General features: G+C 45.5%; 1 protein-coding gene across 1 annotated transcript in view; it reads left to right on the top strand.

The window, feature by feature from the left end:
- CRACR2A (calcium release activated channel regulator 2A) overlaps positions 1-22,231 on the top strand; it is a 126,849-nt gene that overhangs the window by 90,667 nt on the left and 13,951 nt on the right. Inside the window, exons 13-16 of the mRNA XM_019516026.1 lie at positions 10,047-10,182; positions 12,950-13,031; positions 15,068-15,182; positions 16,817-16,918. Of these exons, the coding sequence (XP_019371571.1) occupies positions 10,047-10,182; positions 12,950-13,031; positions 15,068-15,182; positions 16,817-16,918 (435 nt within the window). The remainder of the gene's footprint in view (positions 1-10,046; positions 10,183-12,949; positions 13,032-15,067; positions 15,183-16,816; positions 16,919-22,231) is intronic.

Raw genomic sequence — 22,231 nt, forward strand, 5'->3', positions numbered from 1 at the left:
AGATCTGAGTTCAAGAATACAGATGCAAAAAACTCATTGAAGAGCTCTGCTTTGTCTCTCCTATCTGTCACCAGCTGTCCTTGTCTGTCCTGTAGGGATCCTATGCTGCCCTGCGCCTTCTTTTTGCTCCCTATATACCTGAAGAAGGACTTTTAGTTGTTCTTAATTTTTGTTGCGAGCCTGTGTTCTAATGCTGCTTTGGCCTTCCTGACTGATTCCCTGCAAGTGTGAGCCAAGGAGGTATACTCTTCCTTGGCAGCTACCCCCTGCCTCCACAGCATGTATACCCCTTTTTTGCCCTTAGACTTTCCTGGATTTCCCTGCTTAGCCAGGAGGGTTTCTTAGCCCCTTTGCCCTCTTTTCTATGCAGTGAGATTGCCTCCTCCTGTGCCTGAAGGATTGTTTCCTTGGGCCACCCTTCCTGGACCCCCATTCTGTCAATGTTCTTGAACTTTAATGCCCCACTAACTAATCTCCTAAGCATCCTGAAGTCAGACTTTCTAAAATCTAGCATTTCTGCCCTGCTGTTACTTTTCCCATCCTTTGCTGGATAGTGATTCAATCTATTGATGGTCACTGTCCCCTAGGTTACCTTGTACCTGCAGATCCCATAGCCAGCACCAAGTCCAGCAAGGCGTTCCCCCTATTGGGATCGTATACCTCCAGCATCAGGTGGAGGTCCTGTATGCAGGTTAAGAACCTACGTGAGTTATTAGTTCTGGCTGACTGATCCTGCTAGTAGATGTCAGGGTAGTTTAGGTCACCCATGACAACTATATTTCTTGACCGCATGGCCTCAGAACTGTCTAGAGAATTCCAGGTCTAGCTCATCTTCCTGGTGTGGCGGTCTTCAATAGACCCCTACTACCAAGTCCCTTTCCCCTCAACCCCCTTGTATCCTAATCCACAGTATCTCAGTTTGGCCCTCCTCTGATCCCATATTGATTATAGAAGATGTTTATTGCTCCTTAACATAAAGAGCAACCCCCCCCACCCCTGTTTTTTCCCCACTCTATCCCATCTGTGCAACTTATAACCTTCAGTGCCTACCGCCCAAGGGTCCTACCAGGTTTCAGTTAGCCCAACCAGGTTGAAATTGTTAGTTCCTTCTGCATGTTCCCCATGCTCCTAGCATTAATGTAGAGACATATAAGCCCTGCAATGGGTGCCCTTGGTGCCCCCTTGTCCTGATGTTTATTGGGCCCCTTAGTGCTTACTAGGGCTGTGCAAAATTTTGCCATGTGTTTCGTTTCAAAGCTGTTTTGATGCTTTGTGAGCTCAAAACAGCAAAATTGAAATGAAACAAAAGCCTTTGAAGTGAAACAAGGACACTGGAAACATTTCAAGTTTTGAAGCCAGGCTTACTTGGCTTTAGTGTCGGTCCCAGCCGGCAGCGGCAGTCTCCTGTCATCCGGCGCAGATCCAGGGGCCACGGCCCCTGGGAGAAGTCTGTCACAGCCCCCCAGGGGATGCGGGCCCTTGGATCTGCACACAGGATGACAGCAGGCTGTCACTGCTGGCTGGGGCCAGCAGCACTAGCAGTCTTCCCAGTGCTCAGCACAGGCTGTGCCCAGCGCTGGTCCCAGCTGGCAGCAGCAGCCTCCTGTCATCCAGTGCTCAGATCAGGGGCCCACCTGCACCCCCAGGAGGGCAGTGGGGCTGTGCCGGACTCCTCCCAAGGGTGCAGGCCCCCGATCTGCATACCAGATGACAGGAGGCTGTTGCTGCTGGATTGGACCAGTGCTGGGCGCAGCCCGTGCCAAGCCAGCAGTGACAGCATGCTGTCATCCTGCACGCACTTCTGGGGGCTTCCACCCCCGGGAGGGCTGTGGGGCTGTGCCAAACTCCTTCCCAGGGGTTCAAGCCCCTGGATCTGCACGCCAGATGACAGGAGGCTGTTACTGCTGCCTCAGGCCAATGGCAGCCCCAAACTTCCCGGCGCTGGGTGCAGGCTGCAGTTTGAGGTGCAGTTTCCTAGAAACCTCTGCACTTATCTCCCTGAACAAAACAGTTTCAACAAAATGAAACAGAACAGTGCTTTTGAAACTAAATGAAACTCAAAACAAAACATTGTCCCATCAAAACAGAAGTTGAAACAAAACGGTGCTGTTTTGCACAGCCCTAGTGCTTACCTTGGTTGATCCAGGTAAGCACTAGGGTTATTAAGGTTACTAAGGATCCAGGTTATTGGCGCCTAGTCCCAGTTTGGGATTCTGTTTCCACCTGTGGTGGAACAGGATCCTCTGTATGCTGCCTGGAATAAACTGATAATGGAAGAGGAGGGGGGAAGAAGAGAAGCTCTTCCCATGTTTTAGTCTAGTAGTTGAGGGACTAGCCCAGGGAGCACAAGACAAGCATCTTAGGCCCATCTCACATAGATGGGGCTTCAAGCTGCAACTCCTGCTTCCCAACAAACTGTTCTAAGCACAAGGCCATGAGTTAAGCATTGTCCAGGACACACTCCAGCCCTTCTATGTAGTCATGGCTTTTCTGGGACTGAAGTTTCAGGTCTTGGCTATGGCCTGAGTGTGTGCCTGAGCAATTCTAATCTCCCCTATCAGCTATGCTGCCATAGTGCAGCCAACAGAGCATGCCCAGTAAGGAAGTGTGGACACGTGTAGCTATATTGAATCCCAAATATTGCAAAAATGCCCAAAACTTAATTTATACATCTAGCATACATACCAATCAGGAGAGCAAAGGGAAAATAGGCTCTGTCCCTTCACCTCTCCATGTAGCCTTCCTTCCCTCTCATATCCTTTGAATTCCCTGTCTGTTTCTGTTGCAAGTCTTTAGGAGAAAATAGGAGCTCAGTAACTGTGTTGCATGTTCCAGGTACTATGGTAATATCAATTATTATTGATGTTATTTCTGATGACGATTATGATATTGATGAACATTTGGGCCAAAATTCTGCCCTCAGTTGCAAATGTTTGACTCCCACTGATATCGAGTGCTACCAAGGGAAGAATTTGGCTCTGCACATTCTCTTTATTTACTCCCTCTGGAGGAGGGCTGAAGCCCAGCCCAGGCACCATCTAGTCTACCTGAACTGAGGGAAAAGGACCTAGCCAGTCTGCAGGCTTTACAAAGATGGCAGGCCTCTGTGGGCAGGCATTCAGTTGGGTACCATCAAAGGGCAACTTTCAAGAGTGCCCATCAGCATTGCCCTTTGTTATGGACAGAACGTTTTTCTATTATTTCTCTGCTATGGTTGTTTGCTTCTAGTGGGGGGAAGGGGATGGTTTTAGGAGATGGCCGCAGACCCTCTGTAGGTGAGGGATATGTGGCCTCAGGAGGGACATTGGGCAGAAAGGGAGGGATCTTCCTTGGGGGTGAGACAGGGGAGTGGGAGTGGGTAGGTAGGTGAGGGGGAGAGGTTTTCTGTATCTTGTGGATGCAGGTTGGAAAGCATGGTTGGTTGAGCTGGAGGGTTTGCTTTCATATGCAATAGGCAGGGAAGTGGGAGCAGGTGGGGTGGGATGAAGTTTGAAAGTTTTAGGTTGTCAACTGAGAAATGTGTTGTTCCTTATCTTGTGGGTTAGTTGTTATTATAAGCTGCTCTGAGCCGTTCTGGATAGGGTGCGATATAAATCTAAATAGAGAAGGACCTTGGGCATTACCATGGACCATAAGCTGAATGTAAGTCAACAGCACATTGCATTGTATTAACAGAAGTGTCTCTTTCAAATCAAGGGAAGTGATTATTTCACTCTGTTCAGCACTGTTGAGGCCTCACCTAGAATACTGTGTCCAGCTTTGGGCCTCACATTAAAGAAGGATGTGGACAGTGTGGATAGAGTCAAGTGGAGAGTGACAAAAATTATTAGGGGGAAGCGAGACTTATGAGGAAAGGCTGAAAGAATTAGGGTTATTTAGTCTGGAGAGGACTGGGAGGGATTTCATAATAGTCTTCAGATGTATGAAGGACAATTCCAGAGAGGATGTAAATATGCTTTTCTCTGAGGCTGTAAGGGACAGGACTAGGAACTAGTGACCTTAAACTGCAGCAGGGGAAATTTAGGCTGGAGATTAGGAGGAACTTCCTGATCGTAAGGTTGGTCAAGCATTGGAACAGGCTACCAAGAGAGGTTGTGGAATCTCCATCCCAGGAAGTTTTCAAGAGCAGGATGGACAGACACTTGGCTGGGATGGTTTAGTTGGGAATAATCCTGCCTTGAGTAGGTAGGTGGACTAGATGATTTTATGAGGTCTCTTCCAGTCCTACTTTCCTATGATCCTAATACTGTACAGCATGTTCTGTGTAAGGTTTACTTCTGAGAATCAAGAGGTGTCCAAAGTATAGGATTTAAAGACAAAAAAGTCCATTTGGGTTCTCTAACGCAGGGGCTTTCAACCTTTTTGAGTCGGTGTACCTCTGGTGGCTGGTCAAGAAGCTGGAGTCCCCTGGTGGCCAGACAAGCAAGGGAGTGGGGTATCCCCCAGTGGCTGATCATCGATTTGTGGGGGGGTGACCATCCCAAGTACCCCCAGGGGTATGCATACCTCTGGTTGAAAACTCCTGCTCTAACGAATCCAGCTGGCTAAAACAGAGCTTCATGCTGTTAACATGCTCTGGCAGTCCTCTTGACCCCTGGCTCATAAGAGGCTCTGAATATAAGCTTTTCTGCATAATCATTTTCATATTGTCCTGTTGCTGGCATTGGAGATGGGGATAAAGGACACTGCCTTGCATTGGAGCAGCTGGAACAACAGAAGCTGTTTAATGAGGAGCACCTGTTATACTTAGTAGATTATACAGGCTACTTGGGTGTGACCACTGCCTTTTTGTGGGGTAGAAGTGTGGGATTAGACCTCTTAGTACTTCCTCCCTCCCTTTATGCACTCATTTAGGGACCACGCTAGCTCTAGCACATTTTTTAGTTGATTTTTTTTTCTACTTTAGGTTTTCACTTCCCAAGGGATGGGGCTTGCATCTCTTAGGAAGATCTCTGCATAGCCCAGGAGAAGGGAAAACTATGCTAATCTCACTCCAGTTAGCACTGAGATTCTGGTCCCTTTCCTTTCTGGCAGTTCCTACCAGCATTGGCAGTCTGACCAGGAAGGACTGTGTGCTTGTCACTGGCCAGCCCCAAGGCAGGCTACGTGCACAGGCTTTGAAGTTTGCAGAACTCCTGAGAAAAATGTCCTCCCACTCCCTGGGTGTGTCTACATGAGATGCTTTACTGCTCAGTAGACTAATGTACTGTGCAGTAAATCAGCACTATGTAACTGTTCACAGGAGCTACTGTGCATTAAAATAGGCTAATTCACAGTTTTCTACCATGCAATTAGTTAATGCACAGTTGCTCATGGTTACATAGCTGACCATGAGCAAAGTGCTCCCGGTCAGCCAAGGAAGCAGAGGGTGGAAGAACTGTCCCCTTTCCCAGACATCTGCCTACTTCCCAGCCCTTGGTTTGATCAACTGATCTCAGAGCTGGGGCTGGGACAATGTCCCTTGCCCCTGCAGCAGGCAGCTGCTGTCCCTGGTCCTGGGATCTCAGAGCCGGGGCTGGCAGCTGCCTGCTGCAAGGCCAGGGGACATTGTACCAGCTCCAGCCCTGAGACTGGAGCCAGCCCAGCAGCAGGCAGCTGCCCGGGGCAGGGGACTATGGCCCAGTTCTGGCTCCGATCTTGGAGCCAGGGCCTGGCAGGTGCCTGCTTTGGTGGCAGGGGACATTGTCCCAGCCCCAGCTCTGAGATCAGAGCTGGTCCTGGGGGCAGGCAGATGCCCAGGGCAGGGGAAAATATCTCAGGTCTGGCTCCAATCTCAGAGTAGGGGTTGGGTAGCAGGCAGCTGCCTGGGTCAGGGGTGCTGGGTGGGAGGCAGCTGCCTCAGAGGTGGGACAGCTGTCCCACACCCACCCCTCTGGAGCCCAGGCCTGACCCTGGTGCCCCCTGCCAGCCCAGGCCTGGCACCTGGGGGAGCCTAGAGCTTCCCCTGGCTGCCATGTGTGAGCAGAGCAAGAGAAGAGTAGTCCTGCCCTGAACTGCTCCCACTGGGAGCAGATTTGCTTCCGATGGGCACATAGGTAGATGCACTCAAAGGGAAAGTTTCCTGTGTAGTATTTTACAGCGCAGTAAGCTTTCAGTGCCTTAATTGCACATGTAGGTGTGCCACCTGTATCACAAGTTACAAGGACTCCCCAGGCATATGTGCTATATATACTGGTTGTTTTCCTTGCGTAGCAGACCCTTTCCTGTGTTTTACTGTGTAGTGCTCTTCTGTTTTAAAGGCTGTAGAGGGCCTAGAAATGCCTGGGTATTGTGGCAGAATTACTCCATGCAATCACAAGCAATAAGCTCATAAAGGTCCCCTGGGTCTTGTTGTGCAGAGCAGGGTTGTCAAATATACATCCTGTGGGCCAGATACAGCCTTCAGAACTGCTTTGTCTTGTGGGTCTCCTGACAGGTCTGGGAGTTTGAGGGTGCTGTGGGGGCATGGCTGTTGGACACATCATTTGATTGCAGGGGGTGAGTGAGAAATGTCTCAACACAGCTTCATTCACCCCAATGTCACCACAACAGCTGTTTGCCCTGCTACCACCAACCCCACCAGGATCCAGTTCTGGACATTCACAAATCTATTGCTACTGTTAAGACACCTCCCCCCCACCCCCATCTGAGGACAGCGTGGAGGGGAACGTAAATTAATTCTTATTTAGCAGTGAACATGTTATTTTCAACCCAGGGCTGTCATTGAAAAGTCTGTCAAGAAGCAACACACATTGCCTGCAACGTAGTTCACATGTGGGCCATCAGCTGTGCCATGCATCTTCAAAGGGGGAGCTACAGGCTGGGATGTTGTGGTTAGGGTTAGGATGTACTAAAAACAGCATTGTGTTGGGGCGGACTCCAGTGAAGTTTAAATCTATGCTTCACATCCAAACCCCTCTATCCTTCTATTCAATGAATCTTCCAAGGTGCAGAGGCTCAGCCAGGCACAACTTGTCTCCCTCAGCTCCCTCAAGGAATCTGATCCACTGAGGACCCTTGTAAATGTTCAGGTAAAGAGCATGATAGGATCTGATGTATGATCCACACAATTGGACCTCCTGCCATGCCATAGGTGAGGCACTGCCATATCTGGGAGCCCCATCAGCTGATGGGGCTCTCAGCCACCTGGCCACATATTCAATGTTGTGATGAGGAGCCACAAAGTTATTATAATTTTTTTTTTTTTATGGAATACCTTTGTAGCTTATTGCTTGTTTTACCATGCCATTGATAGATTGAACATGTGGCTAGGTCACAGTTTAAGATGTGATTAACTGGTTAATTGCATCTTAAGTGTAACATGTAGATGGGGCCTCAGTTTCTTCCCACTCTCCTGTTAGCACTGACAGGCACTCAGGGGTGTTTCTTGGGCTGTCAGCTGTGTATGCAAAAATCTCTAATAGCACGTGACATCAAGGTCAGAAATCTGAGTTCACGTGATAAGCCAAAGGGAAATTTCCATTCCATGACATACGGTAAATTACCTTCCCAGTTCAACACCTAGCAGGTCTGGCTGTGTTGATTTCCAGCCTTTTGATTTATTTCTTCAGATCATAGTTTTCCAAGCAGTGGCTAATGACCATCTTGGCATGAGGCTGGGCTTTTGCCCAGAAGATAGATTGGCCAGTGGTTTCCAAGCACAGGATTCGACTTCTAATACTGCATGCAGCAGGGCATCTCCTGAAGTCAAAAGTTTGTCTGGAGGCTGCTGAGACATAAGCCTGTTTTTAACATGGGTCATGACAGGCTGGAAGCTCTTTGCAGATAGTAGGGTTAGAATATCTGACAGGAGCTGTTAAAAGCTTAGAACTGACCGTCCCTGGATACAGACTTCAGACAGGTTATAAAGAAAAGCATCTCCATTTGTACTCACTAACCATGGCATTGGAGCCCTGCATTTGAAACCAGGGGTGTCTCCTTCATGAGTGGGCCTGTTATGTCTCTCATGAGGGCAGCAAAGCAATCTGTATGTGAAGCTGAGATGTAATGGGGCCTTAGATTTTTGGCTCCACTGGTTTAACATATTAGAATTGGAGGACTAGAAGGGGCTTCAAGGGTCATCTGCCCCCTCCCCAGCCCCCTCCCCAGCACAGTTTCATTGTATCCCTTGGTTTTATATGTGGGCACTGAAGTTAGGATTTTTGATGCCAGCTAACTTCTTATTGTTCTGAACTACTAGGGTTGCAACCTGGGGCTTGGCAGTCCACTTTGATGTGTGTGCAGGATTCCTGCTGGAAACCTGCTAATAGACTTAGAATTATTTTCAGTAGAATTGAGAACATTCCTTCTACAGAAGCATGCTTATTACTAACAGCCTAGAGGTGCAATGGAGCTTAGGTTTTTAATATAAAAGGATAAGTGAATGATGAGATAAGAGACCTCTGAACAGTTATAACAATGGCTGTTTTTTAATGCATGAAGAGATATGAGTGCGTATGTGTGTGTATAGAGATATAGATTTTTCTCCAAACTTTGACCCTAGTGAATGGATTTCTTTCCATTAAAGGAGACAGTGGAGTATTTTCCACCTTCTATTACAAATATAACTATTCTTTCTCTCCCAGGATAGCTCAGTATTTTTTAATAGGACCACAGAGTATTGTCAGGCTCAGATTTCTACCTAGTATTGCAGGAAATACCCTCTACTACTGAACCTGCTGCTGTGTCAGCCCGTGCTGCAGAAGTACATCATTAGTCACCCTACAGTTCCGCAGCCAGGATTTGACCTACCGAGAAAGATTTGGTCCTCTCTGAATTACATCTAGACACTTCATGGAAAATGTGGGCACCTACTTCATAAACACAGAATCAAAGAGTGTCCGGGTTGCAATTGTATGCAATTTTTCAGACGGTGCAACACATTCTGAATGATTGCCCAGTTAAATAATTTAATGGCTACCTAAAAGCAATTCATGCAGCTACCCCTAAAGCAGTTGAGTGGCTATCAAATTTAGATATTAATCTATTAATGTTGTAATCCTAAAATGTCATACAAAAGAGAGAGAGCCCCTGGTGCCCTACTGCCAGGGGTATCCAGTTTCCTGCCTCCCTTTTTACAATATTAGTTCCTTGCTTTCCATCTTGCCTTCTCCCCACCTCAGATGCTCTGTCTGATGATAGCATCCTTCGCAAACTAGCTGGTGCTGCCCTATTTCTCCCTCGGTCGCTGCAGCTCAAAACAAAAGACAAGCAACTAGTATAATGACCTACTTAGAGTATAAAACAGTCTCTCTTGCATCTACTCCCATTTAATTCTATGATATGTTCTGCCTAGAATATGTGGGCAGAACAAATTGCCCTTCCTTCATAATCAAAAGCCTAAATCCTGCCACCCCACTCTGCCAGGCACAAACAGTTGGATTAACTAGGCCCAATTCTTCTCTTACCCTAGTTTTAAACTGGTGTAAATCAGGAGTAACTCCACTGAAGCTTGCAGATCTACACCAGTAACAACTGGGAGAAGAACTGAGCAACAGAGAGAACACTTGGGCTTCTAATCCCTGCTCTGTCTTGTAGGTGAAGGTGCACTATGTGTGATTTGCTGGTATAGCTGGGCAAAGTTCATGGTTTTTATTTGAATGGGTAAAATACACATGGTCTTATCTCAGCTCATGAGGCACTTCACCCCCAAAGTTCCACTGTGAGTTTCAGGTCACAAATTACCCATTACATGCTGAATTTCAGATGTTGAGCCTTCAAACGGTTGAGCATTGAAACATTCTGAAACCTGTATACGTTTCTGGATGCGGATGGCCAAGATCTCCATAGTGCCTTTGAGCAATACAAAGGGAAACCAGTCCCGACATATTTCAAGGAAAAAGAAAATGAGTAATAATGCTAAAAAGATCCTCAAAAGTAAACCAAGTTATTTAAAAGAAGAAAAAATGACTGAGCCTTACTTGTTTTTAAGCCATTAAGTAGAAAGGATACAACCTCCATTTTTTTTGTCCGCAGGTTGCCTTTCAAACCTTGCAAATTGGAAAGGGCAAGAGAGTTCCGATTTCAAGTGTACAGAATTGTAAACTAATGTTTGTTCTTGCTTGAAGGAGGAACGGAGGATACCTACTGTCCCTGATAGCTTATTCAAGATTGTTTTTGTGGGCAATTCAAGTGTAGGAAAGACTTCATTTTTAAGGCGATTCTGCGAAGACCGATTTTTCCCAGGCACGTCTGCTACTGTAGGTAAGTTTATGGAAAGTTGGGGGTTTTTGTCTTGTGCCAACCAGGACAGAGCTGAACATACCCTGTCCCATGCCCTGTACTCTTGTACCTGCAGGCATGCTGAGAAACTGGATCTACACAAGCGAAAGTGCACTGGGCTTCCTTCCCAGCACGTTCTCCAAATCACAGTGGAGGTTACAGGCTCAAAAGTGACCTCAGCATTCTGTACCCAGGCATCCTCAGCAGCAAACCTCTAGTTTTGGAGTGATGCATGAAAACCCAGTGGGAGATACGTGGGGTGACATGGCCAGGATACTGTGGTGTAGACAATCCCAAATGGGCTAGGATTTTCCCATACTCCTAATCCTAGTACACCATACAGGAGGCCATGCCACAGCCCAAGAAATACATAAAATTTGCCTTATATCAGACAACCTCATAACCATCACAGAAAGCAAAATAACTGTTTCATTGTCCAGGAGAAGACAGTAGTAGCTTTATGCAGAAAAGGGGGAAAACCATTTAGAGAGAATTTCTGGAAAGCTGTGTGCCTAAAAATGCATCCATCTCCCTCGCACTTGGAAGCCAGACCTTTATAGACTCTGGGGCTCACAGAGAGTGGCCGATTTGGAGGCTCTAGTTTAAAGGACTGATTTTTAAATGTAACCTTTATCATAATACAGCAAGCAGGTGCAAATCTGAGTTCTGATTCACCCATCATCATGATGAGTCACCAAGATGAGGTTTGTTATTCAGCTGGCCTGAAAGTACAGATAATCCCAAAGTGACATGATGAAGGTGAAAAATGCTGATAAGCTTTGACAGAGTAGACCAGGGGTGGGCAATTATTTTGGGCTGGAGGACCACTTAATGAGTTTTTGTGAACTGTCAAGGGCCATACACACAAAATCTTTCAGCAGATATCATTTTAACAAATTACAGATAAAAACAAATTGTACACTAAAAATCAAACATAACTATAACATATTTTAATTTTATTTCAAAAATTAATTTTTGTCCTGATTTATGTTTTTTGAGCTGTGTGTGTGTGTGTATAGAGAGAGAGAGCTGACTGCATGATTGCTAAAAACAAAGTTTTATATATTGTGGGGGAGGGGAGGCATGGGGTGAGAGCATGGGGGAGGTGGGTATGCACATGAGTTGGTGGGGCTGTGCATGCGCTAGGTCCTGGGAGCCAGCCAGGCGTGGAGGTGGGGCAGGGGATGCATGCAGCAGAACTCATCCATGTGATGCAGGTGAAAGTGCAGCCCTCCACCTACCCCATCCAGGCCTCGGCTGCCCTGTTGGTGCTCCTCCTGGAGCTAAGCCCTGCCTGCTCTCTCCTGGGCCAACCTGCACCACACTTCCATCCCCACCTGCCCCACACCCACCAGAAAGCACCGCCCCAACCCCAACCCCAACCCCAACCAGTGCACACAGCTTCCTGGTGGAGCTGCTACCTCCAGTGGCTCTTCCTCCTCCCCCTGCTTGTGTCCCTCCAGGCATCAGGTAACACTGGGAAGGCATGGGAATACATGCTAGGCAGCAGATGCCCATCAGGGGGAAGTTGCAGCTGGGCAGCTGCTGCCTCTGTGTGGAGCTCCAGCTCCAGGCCACCTTCCACCCACTCTGCCTGCCTGGCATGATGAACCACCACCTGCAGGTGGGTGGAAGGTATCTGGAAACTGGAGCAGGAGCTCTATGTGCTGGGGCAGGAGCTGCCCAACTGCAGCTTCTCCCCTGCCTGGCTGGGCATCTGCTACCTGGCACACATCCCCCACAGCCACCATTGCTTCCCTGTGCTACCTGCTGCCCAAAGCAGCACAGCAGAGGCAGGAGGAGGAGAAGGAGCAGCCACTGGAGACAGGGGGAGCTGAGCAATAACTCGGGCTCCTGCAGCTGCACCAGGAGCAACCCAGCAGAAAGCTGTGCACACTGGCTGGGATCAGGGCCAGGGCTGTCAGAGGGTATGGCCTGCCTGGGGTGGGAGTGGGCAGGGCTCGCATGTGGAGCATCACAGTGGCAGCCATGGGCCAGATCAGTCAATTAGTATGCACCTGCCTGGGGGCCAGATCCAATCAGTTGTCAGGTTGTATTTTGCTCACCCCTGAAGTAGGCTGTATAGATAGAGCAGTCATTCACAACCTGGACAAACCCAGATGCAGCTTCTGTAAAATCTGGATGTCCTCCATCCTGCTTCTTTATCACCCACTGGAGGTATCAGGGGCTCTTTCAGTTAAAACTAGTGGCAAAATTCCCATGGATTCCAGTGGGGCAGGTACAGGCTTTAGGAGAATGTTTCAGTAGTTTGTGGTAGATTCCATGGCTAAGCAGCATTAGTGAAGACAATGAAGTATAATGGCTGAAGGAGCAATTGTCACAAGTATCCAAAAGTTGCACACCTCCCTGCCTGGGAGAGGTTTGATTGAAGCATTTTAAGCAAAATTTGGAATGTACCAAAGTGACTTTGGAGCTCTGTTGCCACTGACAATCAACAGGACTCAGGATACTAAATCACTTAGGTACTTTTCAAAATTTCACTCATCCTGACTTTTTATGAGGTAAATTAATTCATGCAACCCTCAATGTTTTTGCTATTGCTAAAACTTCTGTGGCAAATAGAAGCTTCTGCTTGTTCTTGTTATTGGCCCCTTGCAAAGGACCGGGATTAATTGCATGCCTTATGAAATGGGTTAGAATGGTAATTAATGTCTTATTTGGGCATGATGTTATTATCGTACATCACCACATCCCTGATCAGACCTGCATATGCTGTGGTTTCTTTTAGGTGTAGATTACTGTGTGAAAACAGTAACTGTGGATAACAGCCAAGTGGCCCTGCAACTCTGGGACACTGCTGGGCAGGAACGGTGAGAAACTATCTGAACTTTCCTCTCTTGTAAACTATTAATTTAGAAAATAACAGCCCTGGGTCCAAACCTACTTCCCAGATGTGGGAGCACAGCAAGCATGGCCTTGTTCCAAATGACTTTTAATCATAGTGAGATCACTGCTTTGAGTCTTTCCCAGGAGAATCAATATCTGCTAGTAGAGCGGAGTGTTCCAGGTACACTGTCAGCCTCTAACAGTCTACAAGACACAAGGGAGGAGTAGAGCTGATGGAAAGTGGTCAGCACTTTTTTACAACAAAAAAGTATTTTTTTTAACAAGTTGAAATTTTTCACACACATTCCAGTTGCTGTAGAAACTTTTTTCTGTTTTAAATGAAGAAATTAAATAGAAAAAAATTAGTGTCAGGTTACCAAAAAACCTAAAATCACAGTTTTTCATTGCTGCAAACTGATAAAAATATATCCCCCCAATTTTTAGGTTTCTATTAAGGGAAACCCCCAAAAATCATTCATGGGAGGAGAAATTGGCTCCTAACCAGCTCTTTTGAGTTCAGTGGTGCAGAGGAAAGAGGAATTCCTGTAATGGCACACAAGGTTATAATGAAGTGGGAAGACAGAGGTGAGATACAGGTCTGATAAGACAGGGCCACTGAAATCAGCAACAGGATTTTTAAAATGTGTTTACATATTTTTGTTGGTTTGATGTTTTCATTCAGGGCTGTCCAACAGGCAGCCTGCAGGTCACATGTGGCCCACACAGGGTTAAACTGTGGCCCCTGGATTTCTTCCCAAGTACTGCTCCCCACACTGCTCCAGCTGCTGCTGCTGCCAGAGCCTCCAGGCTTCCCCCAACCCTTGTCCTCCAGCACATACTTATTGACCCGGCCCCTGGGGGTGGGATGGTCCAGGGAGGCCAGGGCTCTGGATTCCAGCTGGCCCTGCAAGGTAGGGAAGTCTGCATGGAAGTGGGAGCTCAAAGTAACACACAGTGAGCTAACACAGGGAGACCATGCAACAGCAGTGTGAAGGGTGCATGGAAGCCCACATGGTGGGGAGCGAAGGGTAGTATGCATTGGAAGGAGCATGGAGGAGACCATGCAGTGGGGGGTGGAGGGTGAGCATATTGCAGGGGAAGTGCAGGCGAGACGGCACAGTGGGGGGAGGGGGGGCAGAGGTGTACATAATGCAGAAACCTGCGTATTGTGTGGCCTAGGGGGCCTATGGTCTGCATGGATTTGGCCACCAGCCATTGGGAAGTTGAATGGCCCTGTTTTAATAATTGATACAGGGAGTGACATTCATGGGCTTCCACTGAATGAGAAAAAGGGACAGAAATGCACAGTATTTAGTTACACACATCTCAGTAAAGCCATGTTTTTTTCTATCAGGTCTTCACTGAAGCTTTTGCTAGAATATCGTGCATTCAATTTAGTGTGAAATTCTCATTGTAATCAATGGAGGTTCCAAACTTAGAACAGGCAAAAGGACTCTATTTGATAGGGGGGAGAAATATGCTTCCTCATTATAAATTCATACATAAGTAAAGTAAATGAGAGTTTGTCTTCAGGTTTTATACCCAGAAATAATCCATAACCAGGTGCGGTAATCTCTTGCTGTGTGACCTTGAACAGCTTGCTCAAACCTGGTCATGTTTCAGTTTACTATGCATCTATAGAATGAGTGTAATAATGATTTTCCCTTAGGAAAACAGTTAAGATCTGCAGCTGCAAAGCTCTCTAGAAGTAGTATTGTTATACCAATCTGATTAATCCCACTGACTTCATTGGGACTACTTGGATGAATAAAGAGTCGAATATTTGAGTAAGAGTTGAAAAATTGGCCCCTAATTTGGGAAGATATGTGGTAGCATGTGCCCTTATAGCTGTGTTTCAAACTTAGCTCATAAGAGTTTAAATGTCCTAGATAGCTGTATCTAAATCTTCAGTGCTACAGGATAGTATGGTTGCTGTAGACTGTGACTACTGTATGGTAAGAATATTGTCATGTTGCTAAGGCTGACCAGGATAGGGCTATAAACAGATTCTTGTTTGCAGGTACCGCAGTATTACCAAGCAGTTTTTCAGAAAAGCCGATGGTGTCGTTGTGATGTATGACATAACAGCAAAAGACACATTCATATCCGTCAAACAGTGGCTTGTGAGCATTGAGGTGAGTTGCATAGCTTTAAATCCAGATACCCGAGACCATATCTTCTAATTCCTTGGCATACTCCTAATAGATAAGGGATATTAGCAGTGCAAAGCAGAGACGAGATGATGCTGGCATTTCTTGAGCTCTAGCAATTATTTATTTTGTATGTAGGACTTCAGTTTGCATAACTGCCAATTCAGCTATTTTTAGAAGCCCTAAATTAATTTGATATTAAAACAATAATAACTCTAAAATTTCAAGGAGTAAAATATCCATGGATTGGATGTGTGTCTTTCCTTGTGTCTTCCCTTCCAGCATTTCCTGGTATTCAGTTCATACTGAAAAAAGATTGCCACTTTCTCCAGTTTCTGTATCAGCATGCACTTTATTAAAGGTCATTTAGCTGAGGGCTCCAGCATTGTCACTGACATGGAATATGCTTCAAAGCAATAATGTAATCTCTAAGAGGCAGTTTTGCAATGGCATATTTTGCTCAGGGGATTTTTACTGAGTTGTGTGTACATGTGAACAGTATCCCCGGTAAGTGTAGTTAAACTAGTTGGTGCTAGATGATTCAGTTTCCTTGGGGGGAAGAAACATTTCTAAGGCACTACACGAACACCCAATGAAAGTCTATGCAACAGTTTTCCATGTTGTATCTGCTGAGATCTTGTGATAACTATTGATCAGAGCACTCTTATCAGAAGCACTGTTCTCTGCAGTGGCCACAAGGTGGCTCTGCACTTTGGTGTTAAGGCCAAATTGCCCAAATACTTATTAATGGGTGTACTTCCACTGAAACAAACCTAATATTAAGTATTTGCTTGATAGAGCCCTTATTTAATATATTATCTAATAAAAAAAATCCTACAGTTGCAACAAATTCAGCAAATTGAAAATTACCTGCAGATAACAATGAAGGTTTTGATAAGGAAAACTTGGTCTTATTTCAATTCCAATATTTTAAGTAGTTGATTCTTCTTTACTGAATAATTTGGGGAGATAGTAACTGGCAGAGTAACTGGCAGTGGTTTGAAAGAAATACAGCCAAATGCACTGACTTCTCTGGCACCCTGCCAACTTCATCATGCAGTAAATTTAGTCCCTGCTGGAGCTATGATAATGTATTTGTCCTGATAGTGTCTTATTTTGTAATAAATGTTACCATTCTTCAGAATTAGATTCAGTGGAATGTATTTGTTCTGTGGGTTTTATCTCTAGCTATATTATGTACTTCAGTTGGTATAATTATATCTAAATGCAAGTATTTCTATGTCCATCTAATTGGCAGAGTATAAGCTAGGTAATAGCCTGTGGCTATGTGTAGCACAGTATTTCTAATTAGTTTTTTTAGTTTGACTGATTTTTATGTTTATCCATTATTCAAGGAATAGTAAGTATTGTGATGAATCTCTAGTACAGAAGATCTCCTTTATTGTGTTTGTCCATCCTTAAGGCCTGGTGTATTTCTTTATTTAATAGTATTTTGCTTCCTGGATCCAGTAACTGTATTATTCTTATTTCCCATTGGCACTTAAGCACCTGTAGGTGCTTGTCGTCTCATAATCGGTATTCATTTTTCAAAACACATTCTGCTTGATATTGAAAAATTATGTCTTGCATAATTTTGTGGTGGATTTTTTGCTCTGCAGGAGGCAGCTGGGGAGAATATACCTCTTCTTTTGCTGGGTAACAAAACCGATAATGAAAAAGAGCGAGAAGTCCCCAGTGGACTAGGAGGACATCTAGCCAAGGTATGATACTTAGAATGAAACTCTTTGCAAAAAATAAAAAGTGGAGGGAAGAACATACAATGGATATTGAATTATTTCTTAGAAGCATAGTACGTTATAATTTTTTTTTAAAAGACGATCACTTTAAAAAAACAATCTCCTCTTCCTCTGGAATTATAAATTGAGCAGTAGAAATGGCTTACCATGCTCAACGCTTTTCTTAATATTATCCATAAAAAGCCAGGTTTGTTCATTTGTTAATTGTTTGTTACTTGGTTATCAAATCATTTATCTGAGCAAACTGCAGCTGATGCTTTGCCTAAACTGAATACAGTAAAAGTTCTCCGTCATCTTACAAGCCGGCATGCTCCACTAACTGGCATGCCAGCTTGTAAGATAAAGTGAAACCAGAAGTGCCCACTGTGGCACTTCTGATTTCTCCGAGGTCCCATGGCTCGGGGCAAAGCAGCCTGGGCTTCCGAGCCCCCACGGCCCAGGGGCATAACAGGCTGTGCGGGGCTCGCCTCCCTGTCCCACAGGGCCCATGGGAGGGGCAACGATGCTGCTGGAAGGGCAGAGGAACACCCCAGACGTGGCAGGAGAAGCGGCGGCTGGGGCCGCTCAATTAACATATTTTGTTATCCGGCATCCCCCATTCCTGGGAGATTTCGGATAACAGAGCTTTTACTGTATTATAACTATGGTGCTTGGTCATTGAGGGCATCTTTACGTGTGCTTCAGTTGGGGGGTGGGGCATGCTTTAATTAGAGCAGCTCCAAGAGCCACTCTGCTTAAAGCACCTGGGATCCATGGACAACAGTTTGAGTAACAGTAGATTAGCAATTAACAGAAGCATTGGTTGATAGGCACAGGCACACTCCTTTTTTGCATGAGCCTACATAGAAACTGTTGTACAAATCTTCAGAAGAAAGTTAACTCCAAGGCTAGGAACAGACAATCAAAAAGCCTGAGCCTGAATTGGTTCAATCTTTGCAGGTTAGTCTATCCTGCCTAGGCTGAATCAGTTTGTAATTGCACAGACAGCCTCCCAGCACTGAAAAAAATGCAGGCACATGCCTGCAGTGACTCAGGCTAGAAGCCAGGGGGTGCTAGAACAGCCCTCCCTTCCATTCCACAATGCTGGGCTGAGGGCAGTGTGGCTAGGCCCAGCAGGACACTCTGATTAGGAAACACCCCGTCCTTTGCTGAGCCAGCAGGGGTTTACACAGCATTTATCACCCCATCAGCAAAACAAAAGCATCTCTCGTTAGTTCAAGCTCTTCTTAAACAACTTGTTCCAAGGCAGGAGTGGAGGGACGTTACCAGCTGACCTGTTGATTAACTCCAAAGGGTCAGAAGCCACTGTCCTTTGTCCCATCTCTCACAGCATGGATGTAGTCAGCATGTAGTATGCTAGCTAATGCTGAGAGGTGTCTGTGCAAGGTGGGGGAGGGGAATCCCAGCTTAGCAGAGAGTGGTGAGGGAGGGGAAGTAGATGGGAAGCCAGGCAGGTGCCTGCAGTCTCTGCCAGAGCTCCAACCAGAAAGCAGAGGGGAGGGGCCAGCTCTGCTGTGGAGCAGAGAGCCTGGCTCAGAAAGCATGCCAGGATGCTGGGGGAGTCTGGTTTAACTTAAATGAGGAAGGGGTCTGGGACAGACATTGCATAAACCAGTTTGACCCAAATCAGTTAAGTCTGATGCTACATTCAACCAGGTTTATCTCAAACCCGTTTCAGCCATTTTCAAACCAGTTTATGTGCACTGAGCATCTGTTCTGTTACAGGTTTAAACTAGTTTCTGATCACTTAAACCAGTTTATGTGTAATGTCGGTCCCTAGCCCAAGGGGCAGGAACATAACTGAATTGAATAGTGCTGGATTATACCTGTATGTATGTAAATACATTTTATGCAAACAGTTCCACTGATTGGTAACTCTTAAGGGATTCATTGCTTTCTCCAATATTCAGTAAAGTCAGTGGAATCATTCTGGATTAGCACCAGTATAGCTAAGGTCAATTTTTGGCCATGTGGAGAGAATTGATTTAGGGCCATCTGCTGCTTTGACTTAAGACAGCCTGCTACAAGCCTATCTCCACATATAGAACTCCATGGTGCCAAATGACCATTTCTGTTGGATTTCATAGGATGGAGGAGGCTGTTTTATTTGGTTCTGATTGCAGTCCCTTTGCAATCAGTGAAATTCCTAATGACTTCAGTGAAAGAAAAGCCAGCCCCCTTAATACCTCAGAGTTTCTGTATTTAACAAGTCTGTTTGATACATATATTTTTGGTAAGCATCCAAATGCAGGTATAATTTCAGGCCCAGGAGTCTTCTAGCTAGGGATGACTCCAGGGTATTATTACTGAATCCTTATGCCAAAAAAAATGAAGTGACACATGAAAGGTAAGGGAGGGAAGTAGGTGTCTGCATGTCATTTATCTCTTTTGAAGAATTGCAGCTAGTAAAGCAAAGATGAAACACACTGAGATACTGAATTTACAGCTCATCCAGTTGTTAATTGTAACATGGCATGTAAGGGAAATAAAATGTTTTACAGAAGTAAAACAACACAACAGCAATGCTAACATTCAAGTGAATGAATGTTCATTTTGATGGAGCAAAGGTAAGGTGTGATCATCATTCAATTATAGGAATTAGCTTACAACAACACTTTTTATTTTAATAGAATATTAATTATTGCTAAATAACAATGTAGTTCCTATGAAACCACTTATGACACCTTCATTAATGAATCCAGTTGAGTTACTGAAAATGAATAATCACATGACTGACATGTAAAGCACTCAAAACTACATTGAGCCATATTTTCTTTTTGGCATAAATCTTCATAGGTTCATCATCATATTATTCTGGTTTAAAAGATAGATTCCCTCCTTCCCCTGCAAAAAGTAGGTATTAAAATTGAGGTGCATTTTATACACCATAGCTACATGCCAAAAATACAGGCAAATGATTGTAATGGAAGTTTTAACAAAATAAAATCAAATTTATTTTTCAAACTGTTTTCTGCAGTTTTCATGTTTTTAAGGGCAATATACACAGGTGCATCTTGCACACTGGAAAATTTGGTAACCTCAGAGAAGCAAAGACTTATTTATACCCATTTATTGGTCCATCATGAGTAAGTTTCCAAGAATCTTTGTAGACAGTGTTTAAAGTACAACAGGTCATATAGTGCAGCTCTTGTTTATGCGTGGAAGTTTGGTCATTAGGTCCCCTAGATCTTACAAGTTCGACAACATGGTGTAGAACCAAGCAGAAGTCCTCATGGGTACCACTGCTTTAGGGTGTACCAGGGGCACAGTGCAGCCCCAGTGGAGGAATGTTGTCCCACTAAAGGAAGTCTTGTGAAGTGACTAATGCCAACTATTTGAGAAGCATAAGGAAAAGGAGAAAGGATGGCCTTGGTTTTGAGGCCTTGGATGAGCACTCAAGAAATGTCACTGCTAATACGGCTAATCCTGGTTTTTTAACCAGTGTTTGTCTGAACATAAACAGTCTTGGCATTTGGGACTGGCATCCAGGACTCCCTCCCCACTGGACTACAGAGGAGGTTTTGTCTCTCTTCCCTGCCTTCTGGACCTGTGACTTGCAATCTGGGCCACCTTCCCAGGTTAGCTCATAGCCTGGTTTTTAGGACATTTTCCTGAAAAGTGGGAGATAAGGGTCTTAATCCTCTCCATCTGAGGAGAGTGTAGAAGCCAGCTCTCCTGCTTATGGGGAGAGTTCTCTAACAGTTTAGCCCCTGAGGAGAAAATTATGATGAAATTCAACAATGGACAAAATATGCAAATTGTGCTTAGTATGGCTCGCAACTTATTAGCTATGGCATTTGTTTTGTTTTTTTCTCTTTCATCTCCTTTATTTTTTGTCTGGTTTTAGAAGCCCCAGGCAATGTAGCAATAGTTACTTTCTTTACTTGAGTAGGTTCTTCAACAGCTATGTTACAGGGCGGTAATTGTCCAAATCACTCTTCTTGTTTAACGGTTAGTTGTATGTTTGGTTTTGCCTCAATCTTTAGGTGCTGTTTCAAGTTCATTAGCTAATTCCTGTGCTAGAATAGGCAGGTGCATCTCTCATATGAGTAATTAGATATATCCCTATCTGGTGCTCATATGCCCAGATCTGATTATCTGAACTCTACTTCAGGTTCATGCTGTAAATACTTCTTCCAAAGTTCAAAGGAATTGCACCAGCTATTTCCAGACTGACTTTCATGTTTGTCAGCCCAGCAGAAATGAATGATTAGCCTCAATAGAAGTAACTCATTATCCCACACACAGGATTTTCTGTGCTATGTGGCATTTGTCAAAGAACCCTTCTGATTCATGTCATCATCACTTGCATGATTTCTCCTCAAATGATATGTTGTAGAAGAGAAAAGCGGGGACAGTGGCAATCACAGTGTGGTTCCTGTGTATTATCCATATGCTGCCTAAATTTTCTATTATGGGTCTGACAACTTTCCTACATGATAAAGCAAAGGAGATTTGCCCTGTGCATACATTTGATTTCAGACTTGGCACTTATGTGGTCATTAAGCCATTTAACCAGGAAAGTTACCACTTAGGATAGAAGTGTTTTCTGCTCTGAATCTGTCCTGAGAAAAGCAGGGAAGAGCTTTAGTCAGCACATTAATATTCAGAACTTGTGCATTCTTTTATCCTTCCATAAGACAAATGGAAATCCAGTGTAAAGAATGTCTTTCCTTCTGTTTGCACTTATTTCTGGACTCAGCATAATCACTTAAATGCCATGCGCATCAACAGTGAGGTGCGGCAGTGGTGGTGGTGTGGAGCTGTGCCCCTGGTGCTGCCGGATGGGCAGGAGGTGCCTCACCTTGGGAGCCATGGCAGCATAGCACTCCCTCCTGCCCTCTGGTCCTTGGAGGTAGCTTCTGCCTGGAGCTAGTACGCCCTGCCTCCAGCCCCACACCTCACTGTGGGTGCAGAAAGTTGAGGGGGCATGTGCTCCCCCACTCCCTGATGTGTGGCCTGTGCTGTCTCCCACCCCCACATGTCACCTGTGGCCACACACACACCCTTCCCAACACACCCACACACTGGGGATGGGGGGCTGTGGGCCAGAAGCGAGGAGCAGTAGCAGGGCTGGGGGGGGCTTGTGGGTCAGGAGAGAGGGGCAGTGACAGTACCAGCGGGCTGTGGGCTGGGAGTGAGGGGAACCAGCAGGGCTGGGTGGGCTGTGGCTTGGGAGTGAGGGGCAACAGCAGGACCAGGGGGCTATGGTTCAGGAGTGAGGGACATTGGTAGGGCTGGGAGGGGGCGGGGGTGGCTGTGGCTTGGAAGTTTAGG

The sequence above is a fragment of the Gavialis gangeticus genome, unplaced genomic scaffold (assembly GCF_001723915.1).
Source record: "Gavialis gangeticus isolate Ggan-Ray unplaced genomic scaffold, GavGan_comp1, whole genome shotgun sequence".
Lineage (NCBI taxonomy): Eukaryota > Metazoa > Chordata > Crocodylia > Gavialidae > Gavialis > Gavialis gangeticus.